General features: G+C 43.7%; 1 protein-coding gene across 1 annotated transcript in view; it reads left to right on the top strand.

Moving 5' to 3' along the window:
* Positions 1-24041, top strand: part of STXBP5L (syntaxin binding protein 5L) — a 1741945-nt gene that overhangs the window by 514230 nt on the left and 1203674 nt on the right. Inside the window, exon 4 of the mRNA XM_078656640.1 lies at positions 9164-9264. Coding sequence (XP_078512766.1) covers positions 9164-9264 — 101 coding nt within the window. The remainder of the gene's footprint in view (positions 1-9163; positions 9265-24041) is intronic.

The raw sequence follows: 24041 nt of genomic DNA, 5'->3' as shown, positions 1-24041 counted from the left end.
CTGAGAGCATCCGCCAAGTCCCTCTCTCTTATGCTTAAGTATGTGGTGTAGCAGATCCACGATGGACAGGATATTGTGTCTTGGGATACATGTCTTGAATTTATTTCTAAGACTTAGTGGGCCTTCGTTATAAAAGGCAAAATAGTCCTTGTGCAAACCTTTGGTCTTGACTGTCTGGGCAGCTGATGACCATTGTTGAGGATGTAGAGCTGTCAGATTCAAGGAACCGTAGCACTGATTTGGTGGATTCAGAGAAGCAGCAGACTCCACTGAATCCATCTGAGACTGTTGTCATTTGTGTGAAAATAAACCATGTTGTTGATTGCAACTTTCCTGGCAACACATCTTCGACCATTGTTTCAAGAATAATGTGAGTGTCTTGAGTTGGGTAGCTCATCATTGTTGCCTTGTTGGCCACAGTCATCGAGTATGTCACAGAGGATGTCCAGGTCATATTCATCCTCATCAAGCAGGGACACAACAGTGCCTGTTGGTCAGATTGTGCACTAGGCATCACATCACTCTTGTCTGACACAATAGGCACATGCATGTTTCAGGGTATTACCTTTACGAACTTTATTGTATCAAACTTCATCTTCTGTTGAAGATTGGCGTTCAAAGGGCATATAACCATGGCCACCATGCACTGAGTGCCACGGGTATGCCTTGGGTACCTTGCTCACTGTGCAACAGGAATCAAGCTACACCTCCCTGGCAAGGCCTAGGTAGGTCAAAACTCCCCTGGTTTTGCTTGTGTTTCTGATTAGCATATGGCTTGGTCTGTCTAGAACAATATAGTGGGCAAATCAATTCAGAAGAATACAGTGACTGAGATTACTTCATGCATTCCTTCCATCAATTTGTTGTTTGTTGCAGTGGAGTATTTACAGAGCATGAGGGACTAACTAGACACCTTCAGTGTTGAGAAAAGCTTAAAAGCGATGGATGAGTGGTGTTACCGACAGCCCGACATGGGTATTTAATACTTTACCTTCTAAAATGGTTTCTGGGTGCTTTTATGAAAAGGCAGCTAATTCTATTAAATAATATATCATAAGGGCCCTATCATTTTGAAGTAAGTACCATATTTTTTCTGGCTTGACAAAGCAGCCATCACTCGTCCTAAGGTAGCCACCAGAAAAAGAGCGCTAAGAAGCAGTGCTGAGAGCGCCTGGCCACATGGTGATCTTACACTCTGCAAGCTTTTGACGGGACAGCAGGTATGTGCTTTCTCTGATTGTTTGCCTTGTGGGAAAGCATATGCTCCATACCATAGGCCAGACTTGGGCATTGTAAAAAGCTACTGATCATGGCTTTATGCCTGATTGGTTCACTGGGAAATATTATGTCAGATGCCAAAGGTCTGATCTGTTCATCCGGAAAGTTACGTAGGTCCAACATATTCATTGTGCAAAGCAAATGTTAGAGCCAAGAGGCCTCCGTGGGTGAATTGTTATTACGCTGTGTTAAAGCCTGCATAGAGATATGTTTTTACATGAAGCCCACAGATTTCTGTAGGCACTGGTTTTGGTTACTCCTGTGTTTTCATGAGTTTTCGTAGTTTATACTTGACAATGCTGCTATTGCCCAGAGCGTATGTGATCACCAAACGAGTTATAGATGCGATATTAAGAGAGGTTTGTTGTCTTTATCCCATATTGACTTTCTTCCATACAAGAATTTGATAGGACAGTAGTTGTGTTAGTCTTCCTCAGACGTAGGTGCAAACTTAAGGTCAGATACAGTAGGAAGGGGCTTTCAACAATGTTCATTGGAGTTTCACATTGTGAACTCTGACACATTCAAGAAGAAGCAGTTTACATAGTGAACTCTGACACATTCAAGAGGAAGCAGTTCACATTGTCAACTCTGACACATTCAAGAGGAAACAGTTTACATTGTGAACTCTGACATATTCAAGAGGATCAGTTTACATTGTGAACTCTGACAAATTCAATAGGAAGCACTTTACATTTTGAACTCTGGCAAATTTAACAGGAAGCAGTTTACATTGTGAACTCTGACACATTCAAGAGGATCAGTTTACATTGTGAACTCTGACAAATTCAATAGGAAGCAGTTTACATTTTGAACTCTGACACATTCAAGAGGAAGCAGTTTACATTTTGAACTCTGACAAATTTAACAGGAAGCAGTTCAAATTGTGAACTTTGACAAATTCAACAGGAAGCAGTTTATATTTTGAACTCTGACAAATTTAACAGGAAGCAGTTTACATTTTGAACTCTGACACATTCAAGAGGAAGCAGTTTACATTTTGAACTCTGACAAATTTAACAGGAAGCAGTTTACATTGTGAACTCTGACACATTCAAGAGGATCAGTTTACATTGTGAACTCTGACAAATTCAAGGGGAAGCAGTTCACATTGTGAACTCTGACACATTCAATAGGAAGCAGTTTACATTTTGAACTCTGACAAATTTAACAGGAAGCAGTTCAAATTGTGAACTTTGACACATTCAACAGGAAGCAGTTTATATTTTGAACTCTGACAAATTTAACAGGAAGCAGTTTACATTGTGAACTCTGACACATTCAAGAGGAAGCAGTTTACATTGTGAACTCTGACAAAATCAATAGGAAGCAGTTTACATTGTGATCTCTGACACATTCAAGACGAAGCCGTTAACATTGTGAACTCTGTGACAAATTCAATGAGAAGCAGTTTACATTGTGAACTTTGATAAATGTAATGCAACGGGATTTTGCCTTGTGAACTTTGACAAACACAATAGGAATGAATTTTAAGTTCTGAGCTTCACAAAAAGTGCAATAGAAAGGAGCTTTCCAATGTGAAGTCTGTGACAAATGCAATATAAAGGGATTTTACATTCTGAATCCCCTGAAAAATGCATTAGGAAGGGGATTAATACAATGTTTCATTTTAGGTCTCACCACATTAAATGCTTATTGTTATAGTGGCGACTTGATGTGCATGCCAGTGCATATGTTGGGTCTGCCTAAAATGTTTGGTGGGGACCACATGGTTATGTATATGCTATGTTAAAATCAATAGATTGATTCTTAAATGTGGTGACAAAGTCTAAAGTAACCTTATATCACATTGTGATTGAGGTGAGAAGCCTGTAGGACCAACATTGTTGACTGTGAAAAGCTTTTTGCAAAACGGCCAAATAGCGGCATTACTGGGTTTTAGGGATATCGCCAGCTTGTGCTCAAATTGTTACATGGCACATTGCAGCTATTGGGAGAAATTTGAATTATAGGATCAGTTGCTACGTGTTGTGAGCACACTTTGGGCCACATGATTTGCACCCTGGCTAATCTGCAAGTGCCCTCTCGGGGGCTACCGATTTGTATCCCCACCGGAAACCTTGCAAATGCTTGTAATATTGTACATAATATTTAATTCCATGTGCATTCGTTGTTTGTTTTTAAGAAAAAGCACTGTCAAGGCACTGATTTATTAAGTGTTAGTTTTTTGCATTGCTGAGTGATGAGCTTTTAGGCCTCCAACCTCTTTGAGTCCTTAAGGCAAGTTGATCCCCAGTTTCAGGATCTGGGTTTTAGAGGCCCCATAACACCAAAGTTGAAAGGCCTCCATTCTCACAGTTGAGTCTCTGAAATAGGCACCTGTCCTGGAACCTCCAAAGAGCATTCATCAAATAAAATAGCAAGGGGTTTGAATTTCTGGAAAAATACATTAGAAAAGGGTTCTATATTGTAAAACTCTTAGGCAAAATCCTCATGAACGGACTTTACATTGTGAAAAATACACCGGAAATGGGTTTTACATTGGTTACTTTGACACAGGCATTACGATGAACAAGAAAGGGTTCTGCCTTGTAAACTCTCTGCAAAATACAGTAGGAAAAGATCTACAAGGTGAACTCTGACAAATACAATAGGAAGGAATTTGACATTGTGACTCTGTCAATTGTAATAGGAAGGCGTATTACATTGTGAACTTTATGACACATACAGTAGGCAGGGGCTGTACGTTGTGACCTTTCTGAACAATGTTATAGGAGAAGATGTCACATTTTGAACTGTCTGACAAATGCAATAAGGTAAGGTGTTTTTCATTGTGAACTCTGTGAGAAATACAGTAGGAATTGGTTTCACGTTGTGAACTCAATGATACTGAAAAACTAAGAGTTACAGACCAATGGTTTTTGAATTTTATTTATCCAAAGTACCAAAATATATTCAATAAATCTTTTTTTCTTTTATATATGGAAATTCATTATACATAAAAACAGGGAAACAAGAATATATATTAGAATATTTTCATGTGTTCGGTTGAGGAGCACCCACAACAACACTATAATTAATTACATACTAATAAAACATAAAGTGTAACACAGTGCAACTAACAGAACTCACAGACCATCTTAAAACTAAGACAATACATAAACAAGTGAACAATAAACATACAGGGCAAAAAAAAGGCATTCACAGAAGAAGCAAACAACAATAGTTCATTCTATACTAATGTTTGAATTAATCAGATTTCTGTTTATTAAAGCACTATTGTTGAATAGTACTTCAAAACCATTGGTCTGTAACAGAATAGGTAATATATTATGGACGGACTGCAAATTACTATTTGATATTGTTTTGGAGAAGTTTTGTTGTTGTTTACTTTGTGATCTCAATGATAGACACCGTAAGAAGGGAATTGCCATTGAGAACTCTTTAATAAATAAAATTGGAATGGAATTTCATTGTGAACTCTCTGACATACACTATATGAAGTGGATTGACATCTGTAACTAAAATACGAATGGTTTTACTTCATGAGGAAGGGATTTAATACACATGTCCCTGTTTAGGTCAGGTTTCAGTAAATGTTTAGTGTTTTAGACTGAGACTTACTGTTCATGTTAATATATACTTTGACTCAGCCTAACATATTTGGTGGGTTTCCTTAGGCCTGAGGCCATTAGGAAGGGGTTGATCATGTTACATCAAATGTTCTTTCTTTATTGGTTATTAAATGTCATGTTACAGAAAATTTTCTTTCTTTATTGGTTACTAAATGTGATGACAAAGGCAGTAGGAACTCTCATTTTACACTGTGGCCAACTTGACAAAGCCTGAAGGCCTAATAATGTTCAGTGTGATGTTCAGTGTGAAAAGCTGCATGTGTTGCAGTGGCATTGCTAGGTTAGCGCTTACTGGTGCACAAATTGTTACATGTTACCTGGCAGATAATGGGAACAGCAAAGATTTACGGGTTAGATGCCACACGAGATATTTCTATATGCTATGTACTTTGCGCCTTGGTTATTCTGAAATGTCCCCAAATGGTTCCAATTAGTAATTGCACTGGAAATCTTTCAAACATTTGTAAATCCATACATAGGGCCTCATTTTGATGTCGGGTGGAATTGCTTTTGCCCGACACAACTCGGTCCACGGACCAACCGACACCCGGTCGAGGGTCCCGACCGGCCCATTACAATGCGACTCAACACTGTTCAGTTGCATTGCACTTTTCGCTAGTGTTACGGCCGGAAACTGGCCATAACACAAGCTCCCATTGAGAAAAGGGAGGTGCAGTTCATCCCTGCACCCCGTGGCAGGCACCACCTGCCCCAGGATGCAGGTATCAACATGTGGGCACCATAGGTGCCCCCTCGCCCTCCATCCGGAGGCCGTGCACCCATAGGGGCCCTGCTAGGGGCCCCCAAATTCGAGTTCCAACATACTTTCTGTCAGAAGGACATGTACGGAAAGGCTGCCGAAATCCAACATTGTAATCTCAAGGTCAGAAATGCCCGCCCTTGAGAATACAAGTTGGATTCCGACTGGCCATGGGCTCTCCGAGCCCGTCAGAAGTCAGCCGGAATGACTGGCAGGTTTAGTTTACCACCGACTCCATCATAATGATGCTGTCGTAAACTAAATTGACCGGTCCGTTACGATGCGGCCGTAAAGGCTCCGAACAAGGGTCAGAGCCTTTTACGGCTGCATTGTAATTGGCCCTATAGTATTGAGTTGTGTGTACATTAACGTTCTTCTGCTTTTTAGGTCTAGCCTAGAGCATGCGTTACTCTGCGACACTTGTTGTAGTGGAGTAGGAAACAGAAGCCTCGCCCACTCTCCGCTCATATTTGCCATTGGCTTGTGTCATTGTCTGTCCTAAATGCTGGCATCTGTAAATAGGCTTGTTAGTCCCTTTTTAGTACTGCCTCCTCCTCATTTGTTACCTCCCATGGGGACTGGCCCTTATACTTGTTGTTACACGATACCTGTTATTTAGTCTTTAAGCAAATTTTTTTATCCAGTTTCACCTACTGCAGGCACGACGTGCTTTGGTGCCTTCTTTACAACCCTGCCCTTCCTCCCATTGTCTGTTTCTCTTTTACCCCCTAGCAGGGCCGGACTGGGAACCAAAACCGATCCTGGCAAAGTGCTCGTCCGGCCCCCCCTCCCCGCTCGGGGGGTTGGAGTTGCCGCCGAGCTAGGGCCGGTTTTCGGTCGATTTTGTTGCAGGGCCGATTTTGCAGCTATGCTGCAAAAACGGCCCTCTAACAAAATCGGCCCCCAGGAGCTCAAAAACGGCCCTCACCCTTGCGGCGCCCTCCCTCCCATTGTCGTGCCTTCTTTACCCCCTCCTGTTGTCCATGCCTTCGACCCCCTACCTGCCCCCCTCCCTCCCGTTGTCCGTGATGCCTACCATTTGCAATGCAATAGGCCTCGCATTAACGCAAGTTTGAGCTAGTGGGCTTATAAATGCCAATGGCTTTTATTTATGGTTTGTTTTTTAAACACAATGCCAATAGCTTCAACTCGCGTAAGTGCGAGACCTATTGCATTGCAAATGCTCGTTAAAGAAAAGTCACTGCCTAGACCTCCTTCGTTGAACATCTCTGGCTATACATTGATTTCTTAAGTGTTAGTTGTGTGCATTCTTGAGTTCTGAGCTTGTATCCTGCAGCTGACCCTGCCTCATTACCCTGAGAGGCAAGGGCTAAACCTTGTACCTGGTGCCCAGATGAATGATCTGGGGTGTGCAGGTCCAAGGACCCCTTGAGGTGAAACACCTTCATTGGCCCGAATGAGGCGCGGCTGCCCTAGATATCCCCATCTCAAACCCTCACCCGCCACTGCCAATCTGGACCTTGTTCCTCAAGTACAATAGGAGCAGATTTGATCTATGAATTTAATTTCAACTGAATATAGTTGTACATTGTGAACAACTTCGAAGACCTCAGGAAACGGCTATTTATTGTGAACGCTGACAAATGCCATAAAAGAGGTTTGCCGTCGCGAAGGATCCAGCAATTTGAATATGAAAGGGTTACTTCAATGTGAATTCTCTGGCAAATACAACAGGAACTATTTTTACATTATGAATTCCATGACAAACACAATTAGAACGGGCTTTCCATTGTGATCCTTCTAAGAAATAAATCCGAAATGGGTATTGCATTGTGAGCTCTCTGACAAACCCTAAGCGAAGGGGCTTTATGCTTGGAATTCCCTGACTTATACATTAGGAAGGGGTTTCACACCGCGATCTCTCTGACATTCCAAACAGGAAGAGGTTTAACACACCTGTGCTTTTTAGTTCTGGTCTCAGTAAATGCTCGAAGTCTTAGGGCCTGATTTAGATGTTGATGGACGGATTACTCATCACAACCGTGACGGATATCCCGTCCGCCCAAATATAAATCCCATTATAGTCTATGGGATTTATATTTCAGCGGATGGGATATCCATCACCGTTGTCACAAAGTACCTGTCCGCCAACATTTAAATAAGGCCCTTAGAAGAGACTTGCCCCCACAAGCATCATTGTAGGATTTTGCACTTCCTAAATTGTGAAAATGAAGGAATCGCAATTTAGGAATTGCAAAATCCTATGCATCAAGAAATCCTAAAAGTTTTTAGGATTTCTTAATTTTCGGAAATTGAGATTCCTTAATTGCGAATCGCAATTAAGGAATGGCATTACATTGATTCCAATGGGCCCAGAGGCCCATAGGAATCAATGCCGTTTTGCATATTATTTTTTTTGCACTCGCAATTTGTTGATGCATTGCAAGGGTGCAGAGGGGGGTCCAAAGGACCCCCCCCCCTGCACCCTGAAATATATTTTAAAGTGCATGTTTCACACACACATGTCCTAAGGACATGTGTGTCTGTAACATGAAAGTTTAAAAAATTCATTTTTTTTGCTTTTTTAAAGATTTTCGCAAATTAACACGAGGGTCAACCTCGTGTTAATTTGCACTTCCTATTTCAAAATTCGCAATTTTTTAAAAATTGATGCATTGCATTTAAGGAATCGCACAAATGCGATTCCTTAAATGCATTCGCATTTTTAAGAAATGCAAAAAATAGCGAATTTTGAAACTCTGTTTCATGCATCCCAAAAACGTATTTAGAAAGCGCAAACGGCCGAATTTACCGATTCGCACCGTTTGCACTTCCTAAATAGGTTGATGCATGTGCCCATTGATGTTCATGTTAGTACATACTTTGGCTCAGCCTAAAATGTTTACTGGTTCTCTTTCGTCAGAGACTAATTGATCACATAGATGTTCATGTTAAAACCAATTCCCTTGTTTTATTGGTTATTAAATGTGATAGCAAAGGCAGTAGATCTCTCATTGTACCTTATGAATGTTTGATCAAAGCCTGTAGGTTTAGTATTATTGATTGTGAAAAGCCTTGAGTGCTGCAATAGGATCACAGTGTGGCATTGATGGTTTTTGGGGCTGAAGCCTATTGGGTCACAAATTGTCACATAGTACCTCACAAGTAGTCTGAGGGGCCATAACAAAGGCCCCCACAGCCCCATGGTGCGGGGGGCCCCAGGCTTTCCCATACTCGACAGGGGCCCATCAACCCCTACTGATGTGAGTGTGAGGGGCCCATCAGCATATCTTGCGTGGGGCCCCATCACGGTTTGTTGAGATACTTTTAGTCTGAACAGTTTAGATTTACAGAGTTTGCTGCTTTGTGAGATTTTTCTTTAGGATAAAAGATTTGCACCATGGTTATTCTACAAGGTCTATGAGGGGCTCCAATTTATAATTGTACCTTAGATTTTCTGGTGAGACTGTTCACTTTGGTTTGATAGACTAGAGCTATATATTATCTCTTTGGACCCTCTTTGTGCCATGATATTAATGTTTGTGCCCATGCCTCCTTCATGCCGTAGGGTGCTTTGGTCAGCGCGTGCACAGACGACACACTTCACTTGTGGAATCTACGCCAGAAGCGGCCAGCGGTGCTCCACTCCCTCAAATTCAACAGAGAACGGTGAGTACAGCGGAGACGCTTTTCCTCTCTTGTCAAACGTATGAGTGTCCTAAGAGTGCTGTTGCGAGCCCCGAACGTCGACTCACCGGTGCTGAAATATGGACCACAGCAACTGATGCCAACAATGTGCCCGGTGGTTGTCCTCAGTGTTTTTTTGCCAGATTTAGCGAACAGTTCTGAATTGTCGCAAGTACTGATGGAAATGTGCACGTTTTCTGCCCATTTTACCACTAGTGTCAAGGTCTCAATGAGATCAACTTGCAGAAGCTTAGGTGTGTAGGTCCTGCAGATTGTACAAGCATGTTGCATTCACAGCAGTGCCTTAGGCTGTGTTTTCTATGAAGCACATGCAGACGTACAACTATGTGGAAAGGGTGATTGCCTAAAAACACAGCCAAACTACCATGTAAATCAAAACTTTCAAATCCCTGGAAAGCGGACTCACATATGTTGGCAGTAAATATTAATTTTTTTCAAGGCAGGGCTATACAAAAAGTACCCTTTAGGTCAAAATGGGGGCTGGATAAGTTCATCCTTTTATCCTTTTATATCATACCATGGGACTTTGTGTAGTACCGCCGACGGTGTGGTGCGCCTCCGTATGATCGTGAGGTTTCCTTAGAAGATCCTTCTTGGTATGATCCATTGATAATATCTGGTTCCTCTAGGAGTTGGATTGTATTCAAAGGATTATCTTGAGTGAGTCTTATTGGGTGAGTGGGTGTCAATGCCATCTTCTTTGAGATGATATCTCTGTATCAATAACGCTGATGACATATTCTCAATGCCCAGTGGATGGGGACAGTCTGAACACAATATTGTTATTTATATAATGCGGCTCAGCATTGTTGGAACATTGGGCCATATTATCAAGAAAGGGCGATACATTATCGCTGCTTTTATCGGCCGGAAACTGCTGCTAAAGCGGCGATAATGGTGTTAACCTGGGCTTCTATGGGAATTCAGAAGGGCCTATTATCAAGCCCATTATCAATGCTTTAACGGCAGTTTCCTGCCGATAAAAGTGGCGATAATCTATCACCCTTTCTTGATAATATGGCCCATTGTTTGATATTCGTGTCTGTGTGCTTTCTGTGTTTGCGGTTTGTGTAATGTTTTGACTTCATATTGGCAGTATGCTTGGTGCTCTGTCTACTGTGCCTGTTGTGTGGCCTCTCATATCTGCCTGAGCTTTGCATGTGGCAGTTTTACTAGTTATGATGAAATGCTTGCAGAATGTGACCATATTGTATTTTATGGTGTGTTGACTGCAATAGTGGTGTTTTTCTCACTGTCTGTGTTTGGTGAGTCTAGGTGATTAGGGCTTTTAGGAGCACCATAATGGTCTACTATATGACACATCTGAGCAGTGCTGGAGGCTTGTGAACTTTTCCATGAAATGTTCTGGTTGATGCTTCTGTTTTATTTGTATAGGTTGCAAGTGCTGTTGGGAGTCATTTAATAATATGAGACATCTGAGTTATTTTAAATATATGTTTGGTATTGGACGTTTATGTGTGGGGTATCTTGGTGGTAATTGCTGTTGGGAGCACCCTGACAGTCTGTTATACAGTACACCTAAGCTCTGTAGGCTGGATGTGAGCAGTTTTGTATCATGTGTTGTGTTTGAAATTTATATATGACATCTGCATGTGGGTAGTACTATTGTGAGCTCCGTACATTGACTGTATGGTGTATCTACACTTTATTAGTTCAATGTTAGTGTTCTATTTAATGTTCAGCTGGAGGACTGCAGGATTCGTTGATGGGAAGTGCTATTAGAAGCACTGAGATAGTCAGATATATGATTTATCTGAGACGTTGAATGTTAGCTGTTCTCTCTAGCTTTGCAGCATGAATCTTTTCTGGATACACATGCTGTGCATTATTCCACCATCTATTGGTTGGGGCATTTGTTTTTATGGATATTAAACAGTTGTTGTGGGACAATGCATGCCAGTCAACAGGCAAGCTCCATATTACACAACTATTGTGTAGTTATGCAGAACATGTAATACACTTCATTAATACATTACCTACCATTTACCCAGAGATGGGAAAAGGTTTTTTGTATTGGCACCTGATGATAATCTTCAGTTGTACACTGATCCTTGTAACTTGTGGTGAACCCGGAAACAGGAAGCCCCTTCTGGGCATGTTACTTATCTGGTTTTGTTTCTCCAAGTGTCCAACAAACTTCTAAATGGATGATGAGGGAGCGCTCCATAGCCGCCTTCTGCAAAAAATCCATTGGGAACTATTGGTCTCCATTCTCTTCCAACAAGCCGCAGGCTTCATTGTGGTGCCCTGTGCTTCGGAACAGGCACTGAAATCAAGAAATGTAACTCGAGATGCACTAACTTCAGCCGAAGAACAAGACCCAGGGTTAGGCAGGTGCTGCTGGATCCTCCCTAATGTGAACTGGAGAACATGCTAGCCAACAAATGCAGCCATCCCACACAGGAAGCAAACCAGGTCACCTTCAGGTGTGCATGCCAAGGTGTGTGTAATGTATGCAAGACATTCAGATGGCCACCAGTCTATACGATACCCGGCACTCCATCTGGACTCGTGCTCAGATGCCGTTTTAGGCAGTCGGTTGGCGGTGCAGAACTTCCGGCTCATTTTTTGCTATCTCTTCAGGGTTGTTTTTCTCCAATTTGCTCTGGCTGGAATCATGGTGGCAATCAGCAGCCTACACAGGCATCTAGTGAAGAGGAAATCAGTCACACTCCAGTTCTCCAAGCTGCAATTCATTATCGCGGGTACATTAACTTCATATCTCCCACTCATTCGTGGTCCAGTTAAATTCGTCGTTGGATCGGCCGCCCATCCGAGCAGGAAGGTTTTGTTTCACATCTTGCATTCAAAAAAGGGCCATTTTCAGAAACTATTCCCATACAGGTGGCATACTCAGGTCCATTGCAATGTTGTGCAATGTTGTCAAAAATGAGAATCTCATTGCTCACATCTGCAGGGTGAAGGTGGACTTTAATGTATCAAGACCACAGTGAATCACCAGAGGCCTCGGGTTGTCTCCCATTTTCACAACAACCAACCTGTGAAGGAGTGAGGGGCAGGAGGAAAATGTCCTGTTACTGTATTCTTTTCTGTTGGAATCCATCACTGATGATGCCCAGATGTGTCCCTGATTTCATTCTGGAATCAAGCACATACCTCAGGGCCCTTGTTGTTCTTCATCTGCACTGGCCTATAAATATTGATGGGTTCTAATCGATTCCATTCTTTTTTCAGACATTATTTGATTGTTAATTTGACATTTCACCCTATCAGTGAGGTATCTTTAAGCTGGATCCATTAAATGTGAAAGAGCCAGAACTGTGTGGCCTTTAATAGAACATCAGAATTTCAATTTTCATCCCTGCAACTTTAATGTTGTTATGTAACGTTGTGATATGTTTTGTTATGTAGATTTAATGGCACCACTCAGGGGAGCAGCAGTGGTTTTCATACTTTTACTGAACTGAATCGAGTTCAATGCCAGATTGAGTGAAATCCAGAGAGAAGCTCCAAGCACTCAAGGAGTGCAGCCTTTTATCCCAGCCTTAGGTAAACATAGCTTAGCAAAGATAGTGCATTTGAGAATAGTGGGGAGTGACAAGCAGCATATCTATGGAAATTGATGCTCTGTAAGGGAGCTCAATGACAAAGGTTTTGACTCTGCCACTGAAGACATGTTAGGTGGTTGCGCAAACACACCTGTGCATACAATTGAGTGCAACAGGCATGTGTGTGTGGGGATCCGGAGCCCTGGACTCAAGTCCCCAAGTATGAATGTAACATCAAGTGTAGGTTTCCATTAAATCAGCCTTATTGATAGCTGTGTCTCATTTTGCCCCTGAAATTCCATGTACAGCACCTTCCTTTCAGACCCTACCTGTATTCACCAAGTACCAACATGTTGACTTCGCGATGCAGATGACACAGCTCTACTATAGACCACCATAAAGGCCTAATAAGGCTTACTGAGAAGCTTACAAACCACTCTGAATTTCTTAAAAGCCAACCAGACACACAGTGCCTTCCTTACCCGCGAATGTTCTTTCAACTTGAAGGAGTTTGTGCACTAGTCCAACCCTTGCGCTGAGTGTAATTCTTTCTACCACTAAGAAGATGTCCGATCATCCCGAGATTTGGGAAGTTGGGTTTTAACTATGCATGGATTGCTTTATTATTATTTATCTATCCAACCTAAAGAGAATAAAAGTTCCATATGAGAGTTATAAGTCTCAGTGATCTGCACTAATGGCTCTACCTCCTTGTGGGCCTCCAAACCTACATGAGCTTCAAAGTGTAAAGCGTGGTTGTTCTTCCTCATGGTCCTCTCAGTGTCAATGGCCAAAAAGAGATGCTTGGCTGTTCAGTGAGCTTTCAGTAGTATCTGGCTGCTGGTGTTGCAGAGGCAGCAGACTGCTCCTGAGCTCCCTGAGCCCAGGAGATGAGCCCAGGCTTACAAAGGGATCTAATTCTAAGCAGTTTACTTTGAGACACTGTCTTAAGACCCGCCCAAGCGGTTACTGATCTTGGTGCAATCCCGGCATCTCTACATCATCCCTACAATGGCAGAAGACAAACGCAAAGGACTAAGTGCAAGACTAGGGGGAGTCAGGGGATGGTGATGAGGCGAGGACACTTTGGCACATGTACAAAGTGGAAGAAATGGTTTAGGTTGTTATACAGGAGAACATCTAGTTCATGGCTGGTAACAACGTCTAGCTAGAACCCTCATGAAGGATGCTGTTGATGGCATCAAACTCTGTTCAGGGGTTTATTTATTTATAACTGATGGAGAAAACAAATGTTATATCATTGGGGTTTACTTGTATATTTACATAGCCAAACTCTGACGAATGCTTAGCTATTTACATGTACAAACATGAATGTAAAACAACAGCATACTAATATTGCTCAGTTTTTTATATTCAAAATCATATTTTTGGGGTGATAGATACAAATCCTTCAAAGATACAAAACACATAATTCATGACATAACGTGCAACAGTGTGTTTTATACAATACAACTAGCAGCCCGTCCCAACGTTGTCCGGGTATGAATTGCTGCCGGCCAGTAGTATATTGTTTTGTAGGATTTCGTTTTGATAGCATTTCTTATCTGTGACAGGCCTGTGAACCGCTCCGATTCACAGTGCACTGCTGATGCACTTAAGAATGCGTGTTCAGTAGTGTGTGAACTCGAGTTTCCCTACTTTATTTTTCCTTGCAATATTATATAGCGCAAACTCGACAACATGCCATGAGCACAATTTACATTACAGAAGAACACATTCATTTGTGGTAGGCACGGGGAGACAAAGCGATTTGCCTGGAATCACAGGATGTTGAGCTGATGCCGAGGTTCGAACGTAGCTCTCCAGCTCTAAAGTTCGCAATTCTAGAACTTGCGGCGGGGGGTGTGTCTAAAAGTGTATGTCGGTGCTGGCCATCAATGAGAGAGATCTGTGCATTTTTCAAATCGGTGGTGAAAAAATATGAGGTTGCTGGAGATGTGGGCCGCCGTGCCACCAATGTACTTACCGGGGAGGGTAAACACCCATTATTCCGCAACTTTCTTTCCTCATACCATCACTCCGCATACTTTCATTACGAAAGTACCATGACTCCGCAATGCCATGATAACGCATGGCATTACATTTTATATGCTTTTACCACGCAATACATTTACAACGAAATTCGTTAAAAATGCATGAATGGTAAAAGCATGTTTTTTTTAATGTTTGGATAAGGTAAGCATGGGTATAGGGGTATATGTTTTGGGGTACTGAGGTATATGTTTTGGGGTGTTTGGGTATTTAAGGGTTCAGATATAGTTTTGGGTTATGGGGTACAGGGGTAGTTTTAGGGTTTAGGGATAGGTTTGGGTTTTGGGGTACAGGGGTATTTTTAGGGTTCAGGGCTAGGTTTGGGTTTTGGGGTATAGGGGTATTTTTAGGGTTGAGGGGTAGGTTTGGGTTTTGGGGTACAGGGGTATTTTAAGGGTTCAGGGCTAAGTTTGGGTTTTGGGGTACAGGGGTATTTTTAGGGTTCAGGGCTAAGTTTGGGTTTTGGGGTACAGGGGTATTTTAGGGTTCAGGGGTAGGTTTGGGTTTTGGGGTACAGGGTTATTTTTATGGTTCAGGGGTAGGTTTGGAGGTACAGGGGTATTTTAAGGGTTCAGGGATAGGTTTGAGATTTGGGGTACAGGGGTATTTTAGGGTTCAGGGGTAGGTTTGGGTTTTGGGGAACAGGGATATTTTAAGGGTTCAGGGCTAGGTTTGGGTTTGGGGTACAGGGGTATTTTTAGGGTTCAGGGCTAGGTTTTGGTTTTGGGGTACAGGGGTATTTTTAGGGTTTAGGGATAGGTTTGGGTTTTGGGGTACAGGGTGTATTTATAGTGTTAAGATGGGTTAGTGTTTAAGGGTGTTGGGGTATTTTAAGGAGTAAGGGTGGGTTATGATTATGGGGTGCAGGGGTATTCAAAGGGAGCAGGGTGGACACCCGGAGCTGGAATGTACAGAACCTGGGAAGAAAAAACAATGAAATATTGGGCACAATTCTCGCTTTTTTTCCGTAATCCCGCGCCCCGCACATGCCCACGCCCCCAGCACACGCCCGCAGCACAGGATATGAGACATGGCATGAAGGGCGGAATGTACCACGCACCCCCAGCGTTTGTCACGCCCCCAGCACACTCCCACAGCACAACGCAGACACGCCCACAAGGGACTACTTTGCTGGCACGGTTCTTTTACCTTTTAAATGTATATGGTGAGCGTCTGCATAGCCTATGTCGTCTGCTGCAACTGCCCTTTCCATTGCTGTATTGGGTGTTGTGATTGGTGCTGTGGTTCCTGAGATTACCCGCCTCAAAGGTTTGGGCTCTCTCTTTATTATATTAGTATAGATTAAACAAAATAAATACAAATGTCCGTCCTTTCATTAACAAAATTGTTCACATATCATCGACATTTCAACCCTTGATGTATGTGTTAATGAGTATCACAGCGGGTCTTCCTCAGGACTAGAGAGAGTTTTGGGAACAGCTAAGCGGTATTCAGCTCAATGGTTCTCTCCCTCGGAGTCCACCCATAGGCGTCAATTACAGTACTTCTCATGTTACCCAATTAATGATTCGTGGAGTGTAGAGGGAAAAACGATCGTTTAGTCTCCAAAAGAAAAAAGAACAAAATATCGATAGTAGGGAAGAATCCTAGCCCACTTGTGTGTATTTGATTCTTCAGATCCTATCAGTCTTCAGGGAGTTAATGCAAACTCCTTGTGGAACGTCAATAGCTATTTACATAGACACACTTTAGTTAAAAAAAAACTGGTTGGGAGCTGTAGAAATTGGGTTTTTGTTTGAGAGGGGTGAAAACCCTTCTCCAGCAACAACCACAATCCTTCTCACAGTAAACTACAAAAGTCACAAAATTAACCTGTACTTAACCCTGGAACAAAAGCAGTCAGTCACTATGTTAAGTATTTATGCAGCCCAAGAGCAGTAATAAAGTTAAAACACAGCACAGGAGATATCCTGCACCAATTTAGAAAGGTAACTTAAAATGTAATGAATAAAATGAGACCGAAAATACAAAAATCCAATCACCACAACCGGAGCTGTGCAATGTTGAAGGCTTAAGTAAAAACAGCACCAAGAAGAAGAAAGTGCTAACTGTGGGTATCTGGTTGCGCCAGACCGGGACAAAGTCACAATTTCAGGCTGATCTTGATGGAGTGCAGGCCAGACACAGGGACCAGACTAGTCCCACTGAAAAAGTTACATTCTCAAAGTTCGGCGGGCAGAGTTCAAAACTTCAGGATTTCACAGGAGTAGCTCAAATGATGCCAGCCAAGGGTCCAGGACTTGGGGAGGCACATCTTAGAGAACATAAATTCACTTCAGCAAAGGCCAGCTGGGCTCAGGCAGGGTCAGTTTCAGGTCCAGGCAGGTCCAGTTGCAGGTCCAAGCAGGGCAAAAGTCAGCTGGGCAGTTAAAAGGCAGCATTTGCAGCTTGTTGTGTCCCTGTAACTCAGAACAGGATATCAGCCAACTGACCCTTGAAGTCACTCTGGTAATCCTGGGTTCAGGGAGATGGTCCTGTCTCCTTCAAGTAGCAAAGCAGACCTCAAGCAGAAGGGTATTCTTCTGAAGAACAAGGCAGTCCTGTGGTAGCAGCAGGCAGTACTCTGAGAAACAAGGCAAGCCTCGCACAGCAGGGCAGTCTTCTGAAGTACAAGGCAATCTTCTGAAGTCGTTCACTGGTCCTGGATTGTATTGAAGTGTTGGTCTGAGGATCCAATATTTATACCTGTAAGTGGGTGAAATTTCTAGACTTCCCCTCCCATCTGGTTGTGGAATGTCCTTCATGCCCTGCTCAGCCTCCATGGGGTATAGGGTGATATTGGAGGGGTGTCAAGTTCTTTGTGGGTGTGCTGAGGCAGCCTCTTTGAAATGTCCGTGGGGCAAGAAACATCTCCACCCCTCTGATCCTGGCAGGATGACCCATCCTGCCAGCAGCTGGCCCCCCTTTGCCCTACTGTCTGGGAGGAATACACAACGTCCAACTGCCAACTACACCCAGTCATGTGACCCAGGACACAGGCTGTACGCACCAAATGGGTCAGACAGGAAAATGCCAAGTGTCTAAAAGTGGAATTTTCAGAATTGTGACTTAAAATCCAACCTTACCATTAAAGAGGGTTTTAAATTACACTCCATTTGAGTGTAAACATGACATCCCTACTATTCCCCCATCAAAATATATCAATTCTTAAATGTAATACTGTAACCCAATGTTATCCAATGAGAGAGATAGGCCTTAAAATAGTGAAAAACACATTTAGGAATTTTTCACCACTAGAACATGAAAGATGTAAAAAAACCATATTCAACTTTTTTAATATAGTGCACCCTGTCCCTATGGGCTGTTTAGGCACTACCTGAGAAGTGACTTATAAGTATTAAAAAGGGAAGATTTAGGCCTGGCAAAAGGTTTTACTTTAGCACTGGTTGGCAGTAAGTCCTAAAAGCCGGCAAAAACGGGTTCAGAAAACTGGAGGAGGACCAAGTCCAACATATGTCAATGTCATATTTGTAACAAGATATTTGGATTATGTAGCTGCCAATCTTTGTTTTTGAGGAATCTCACTGGTTACGTAAGAATTCTGTCATTCCTACCATTAGGAGAGGTATGAAGGGGCCTCCTGCACTCCTTAGGGAATTTTCTGGTTGTTACTCCCGAGATGAACTCGTCGAGTGTTTTTAGCTTGTTGAATTTCGTGATTTCAAGCATCAATCCTTCTTTTTCCTTGCAATGGACAGTTTCTGTACTAAGTTGGGGAGGGGATAATAGTATACAGCTTAATAAGCTATGCGTGTTGTCCAGCGCATTTTGCACCGGTCCACCCTGAGCCAGTTACGAGATCCTAGGACGGGTGGGATGGGATCGCTCTTTTTGGTTTATGTTATTAGTTTTGCTGGCTTACTGCTGAACTAGGTGCTGGATCATTGGCAGTCAGGCTAGGTTATGGTGGACCAATGCGTAAGAATGTGCAAAAGTCCAATCTGCAGAAAACTTAGGATTCAATGGTAAGTTAAGGAAGGTGTAAGTGTGCAGTACTATTAAAGCTGTATATAGATCAAATATTGTCCACAAGAGAATCCAGAATGCACTCGTGCTTCTCAGGCAGGAGAAAATAAACTTTGTTTGACATCCTGGATCCTGTTGAGCACAAGGTGTTTAACCTCTACCGCGCTACTGCGTTTTCCCGCTGTGCGCTGGAATTTGAAAAATGCGCGGTTTGTGACAAAGCCAGCTCGTCATCCGCGTAGCGCAGGTAACGCCCATGACGAGCTGGCTTTGTCATCAGCGCTGAAGGGGTTAAATATCGCCTCCTCCAGCGCTATCCGTGTCTGCATTCTTTGATGGCATTCAGACTGCATTTTAAACCATCTGTGCTGTATATGTGTATGTGTTATTTCTGTGTGCAAACTTAGCCAAAAGGAGTCCTGTATAGTCAAGGTTGAACATAGTCAACGACTGATAAGCAGGGTAGCCGGTGTGTGGTCTGTTAATACGTTGTGAGGCCATGTTCTTTAAAGAGGTTCCTCTTCAACTTTTCCCTGAACTGGAGCAGCGTTGGAGCAACCCTGATGGATACAGGATGTTGTTTAAGATCCTGTGTACATGGATGGATGGACCTGCTGGGTTGCTTTTCATTTTTTTACACTTCTTAGCCCGCAGTCTGATGGCGTCCTGGCTGCGGGGTTGTGGAGAACCATCAGAGGTGGCGAGCTTGCTGCAATATAAGCCAGGGTGCTGGTAGTGACGGCTTGTAAATGACGTCCCTGGTTTTGAAGATGTTGCGGGCTGACAAGTAGAGCCAATCTCCTTTGTAAGGCTGGGCTTGATGTGATCACATTTCTTCAAACCCTGGATGAGACGTGCTACTGTGCAGCATGCCCTCAAGGGATGCAAGTATGGAGCCTGGCAGCAGGCCTGGACTACCACTTTCTTCCATCAGGCACTTCCCTCCGGGCTGCACCCTTTGGAGGGTGGTTATTAGGTCAGGGGGTGATGCCGACACCTCTGTAACTTTCTGGAGCTCCCCTCGTACGTTAGAGCAGGTACAGGAGGGCTTCAGGAAAGAGAGGGGCTCTTTACTTGGAGGTGCCTGGAGGCTGATCCATTGTGTTCACTCTCAGTTCATTCACTGCTCAAAGGACCTCTTTGTCATAGATGGAAAATCCATTTATTCTATAATTTTCTTTCCTCTGTTTAATTTTCTGCATATTGTTTCCTTCTGAAATAGAGAAAATTACGTAAGAGTTGAAATGGAAACTTCGTATACTAAAGCCTACGTAAAAATACTTTACCGTATGATTAGTTACAATCTCCACAATCAAAAGAAGACAATGCAAAACAAATTAAAATTCCATAGAAGCACAATTTTGTTAAAAAGGATAAAAATTCACACTATTCCCAGGCTGCTCTATAATGCCCATTACTGGCACCAAGACCCCTAAGCGCACTAGCCTGCTGGTCAGATAAAAATCAAGAAGCTTCGCACCTATAATACTGTGCAAGAAGTCACTGAATATAGCGGCTATGTGCAACCAACCAGTCCATAATAATTGTCCCTGACTATAAAGAACATGAGTTTCGGGCCTTGTAGTCAGCGAAGTTTGCAGGGCCACCCAATGCAAATAGTTGAATGAGCATGTGACCCATTGTGCAGGATATAAAATGCTAAATTTGCTCTAAAGCGCAGGAATATAATCAACAATGTTTTCAGCGCCCATCTAATGAAAATGTTTGATTATTTCCATAACCCTCAGAAAAGAAAAAAGATAAAGTCCAAACTATAATCTAAAATGCAAATGTGGAAACAACCACCTTGTACAACTATTGCAATTAACCCAAGGGGCAGAACATGTAAGAAAAAGATTTGAGCACCATTAGAGGACCATACAAAAGTGCATTATGCCAAAATAAAAGTCATTATAGGCCACACTAAGGTGCTGGCCCAAAACTTTGTATGAGCGCCTAATGCAAGGACCTGATTAAATCCATATGTCCCCCGCTGCCTCCAATGGTTGTCTTGCGTGTCTTGTGACGTGTGCGTCTACCATGTACCATTAGTGCCTTCCTCGGCTTCCGGCAAGGGTGGGTTAAACAGCCGAAGGTGGTCAGATATTACATTCCTGTCATGTCCTGATATAAATGATGACAGACTTGTGCTATGTGCTTCTATTAACTGAGCTTTATTTAACACGTCTGTTCCAGTCCCTGTCCCTACTCTATCTGCCCCTTTCCTGTCACTGCTCCTCCTCTTCCTCCAACTCCTAGACTCCTCCCACCCCAACTACTAGAGCGTGTACAACATCACATCTCCCCCTTTGTTAACAAAAGAAGTTTAGCCATTCTTAATCCATCTCTTCAATCAGTCTCTTTGGTTTGAGTATGTCTCTTCGTGGTCGGAGACGCGTGCCAGCATCTGTAGGCGCATCTTCCTTTGGCCTGTCAAGTCTCAGGGTTGGACTCGGTTGACTCAGTCCGCCAACAACTCGTTGTACTGTATCCTTCTCAAGGGTCTCTTTCATGCCCGGAGTACATTTCTGAAAGTGAGACACATTTCGGGTAATTCTTCGTTGCTCAGACTCGGCGGTGATCATGGTACCTTTGTGCTGAGTGACGATGAAAGGTTCGTCCTTGAACCGACAATCCGTTTTCTTGGCCTGCTCTTGTTTGACCACTACACAATCTCCTGTCCGCAGGGAGGGAGACTTGGCGCGCCGTCTGGCGTCTGCATATGTTTTCATCCTGCTCTTTTCCGCCTGGTCAGCCCTTGCTGTTTCTCGATGGATGCGTGTTGGGGACACCGGTGCCAGGGCCCCTTCCCACGTCGGGATCCGTGTCCTGATAAGCCGCCCTATCATGAGTGTGGCAGGACATTTACCAGTGGTGGCGTGAGGGGTAGTCCAATACGCTCTTAGCACTTCGTTCAGAGCTATTTGTAAGTCTTTCCTTTCCAGTGTGGCCTGTTGAAAAGTCTTTTTCAGGGTGGCCATGAACCTCTCAATAGTGCCATTGGCTTGTGGCCACAACGGTGTAATCTTTCTATGTCGAAAGTTTAGATGCTTTACAAATTCACTGAATTCATGGCCATTGAAAGGAGGACCATTGTCTGTTTTGAGTTCCTTGGGAACGCCCCACGCAGCAAATACTTCGTCTAACACGGCAATTGTGCTGGAGGCGTTGGTGGAAGACACAAACTGAGCTATCGGGAATCTTGAGTATTCGTCCATGATAGCCACCACGTACCGGCCTGACTGGAGAGGTCCGTAGAAGTCCATGGCGAGTTCCTGCCATACCCCTTTGGGCAGTGGAGTCATTTGAAGGGGAGCTGGAGGCTCTCCCGACTTCACCAGTTGACATTGGGGGCAGTCCTTCAAGGTGAGCTCGACCATTTGATCGAGTTGCGGGAACCAGACCCTCTCCCTTAGAGCTCTCTTTGTGGCGACAACTCCCCGATGACCTTCATGTGCGAGGTTGACCACTCCTTGACGTAGCTGCCTCGGGATGACAATCCGATGGTCCCTCAGCAGGAGCCCCTCTGAGGTGGTTGACAACTCGTCACTGACATGTCGGAAAGCTTGTATTTCCTGACGTATTTGTGAGTCACTCTTTTCATCCTCACTATCATGTCTCCAGCGATGTGTGCGCAGTCGACGCACTACTTTCTGAAGGATCTTGTCCTGCGCCGTAGCGTCCTTGATCGCTTCTAATGGGACTGCCGGTGGTCGGGCTACACCTACCACAAAGTGTATATATTCCTCAGCCATTGACGGATGTGATTCATGGGATGCTTGAGGGTATCTGGACATGTAGTCTGCCGGATTCTCACCTTTCCCAGGTTTGTGAATAATGGTAAATGTGTATTCCTGCAATCGCAAATCCCACCTTTCAATGCGGGGTGGCATCTTGGCTTTGGGATTACCGAAAATGGTGACAAGGGCCTGGTGATCCGTGATCATGGTGAAATGTTTGCCGAAGATGAACACATGGAAATGTTCACATGCCCACATGACCGCTAGACTCTCTTTCTCGGGCTTCGAATAGGCCTTCTCAGTGTCAGAGAGGCTGCGACTGGCGTATGCCACAATGTAACGCCGCTCATTGTCACTGTCATAATGAGCCAAGATGGCACCCAAACCCACTGGACTGGTATCCACCGTTATCTCCGTTTTCCTTTTGGTGTTGAAATAGGCCAGATTGTTCGCCGATTCCACCGCTTGCTTGATTTCTTGGAAATCCCGCTCACACTGAGGGCTCCACACAAACGGTTGCCCTTGCTTCGTAAGGGCATGAAGGGGGTGACTGATCATTGCATAGTCCTTGATGTATCTGGAGCAATAGCTGGTCATGCCCAGAAATGATCTGACATCGCTGACATCTTGAGGGCTCTTGGTGAGGTTGAGCGCAGTTACTTTCTCCGGGTCGGGCTTCATTCCAGCCCCGGAAAACACGTGACCGAAAAACTTGAGAGTGGACTGATGGAATTCACATTTGTCTTTGTTTAAAGTTAAATTCGCTTCAAGGAGAGCATGGCATACTCGATCCAGGGCTTTGTCATGTTCTTGTGTGTTTGATCCATATACCAATATGTCGTCACTATAGTTCAGGGAGTTCGGGATATGCCTGATGGTTTGGCGTATCACCTCTTGGAATATTTCCGCTGCGGAGGAGATGCCGAAACTCAGTCTTTTGTAGCGAAATAGGCCCAGATGGGTGGCAAATGTTGTAATGTATCTTGATTTTTCGTGCAGCTCCAACTGATGATATCCCTTGTTGAGATCTAGCTTTGAGAATACTCTGGCTCCATTCAGTGCCGCTATCATGTCACTCAGGTGAGGCCCTGGATGCCGCTCCCGTTCTATGGCTGTGTTGGGCAGCCTCATGTCCACACACAACCGAACTTTATCCGGGGTACCCTTCTTGGGGACAATTACAACTGGTGACACCCAGGGTGTGGGACCGTCCGTTTTTTCGATAATGTCCGCTTGAAGTAGTTCCTGAATTTCGTCCTCTAGTGCCTGCTGAAGATGGAAAGGCACTCGCCTTGGGTGTTGAGCAATAGGGCGCACTTTGTCGTTGATGTGTAGGCGAATCAGACACTTGTTCATTTTGCCGAGTCCACTAAACAATTTGGGAAATTTTCGAACAATGTCTGGATTGTCATGGACCCGGTACAGGATT

The sequence above is a fragment of the Lissotriton helveticus genome, chromosome 8 (assembly GCF_964261635.1).
Source record: "Lissotriton helveticus chromosome 8, aLisHel1.1, whole genome shotgun sequence".
In the NCBI taxonomy this organism is placed as follows: Eukaryota; Metazoa; Chordata; class Amphibia; order Caudata; family Salamandridae; genus Lissotriton; species Lissotriton helveticus.
Note: the sequence above shows the minus strand (reverse complement) of the source record. Positions and strands in the feature narration are given on the sequence as shown.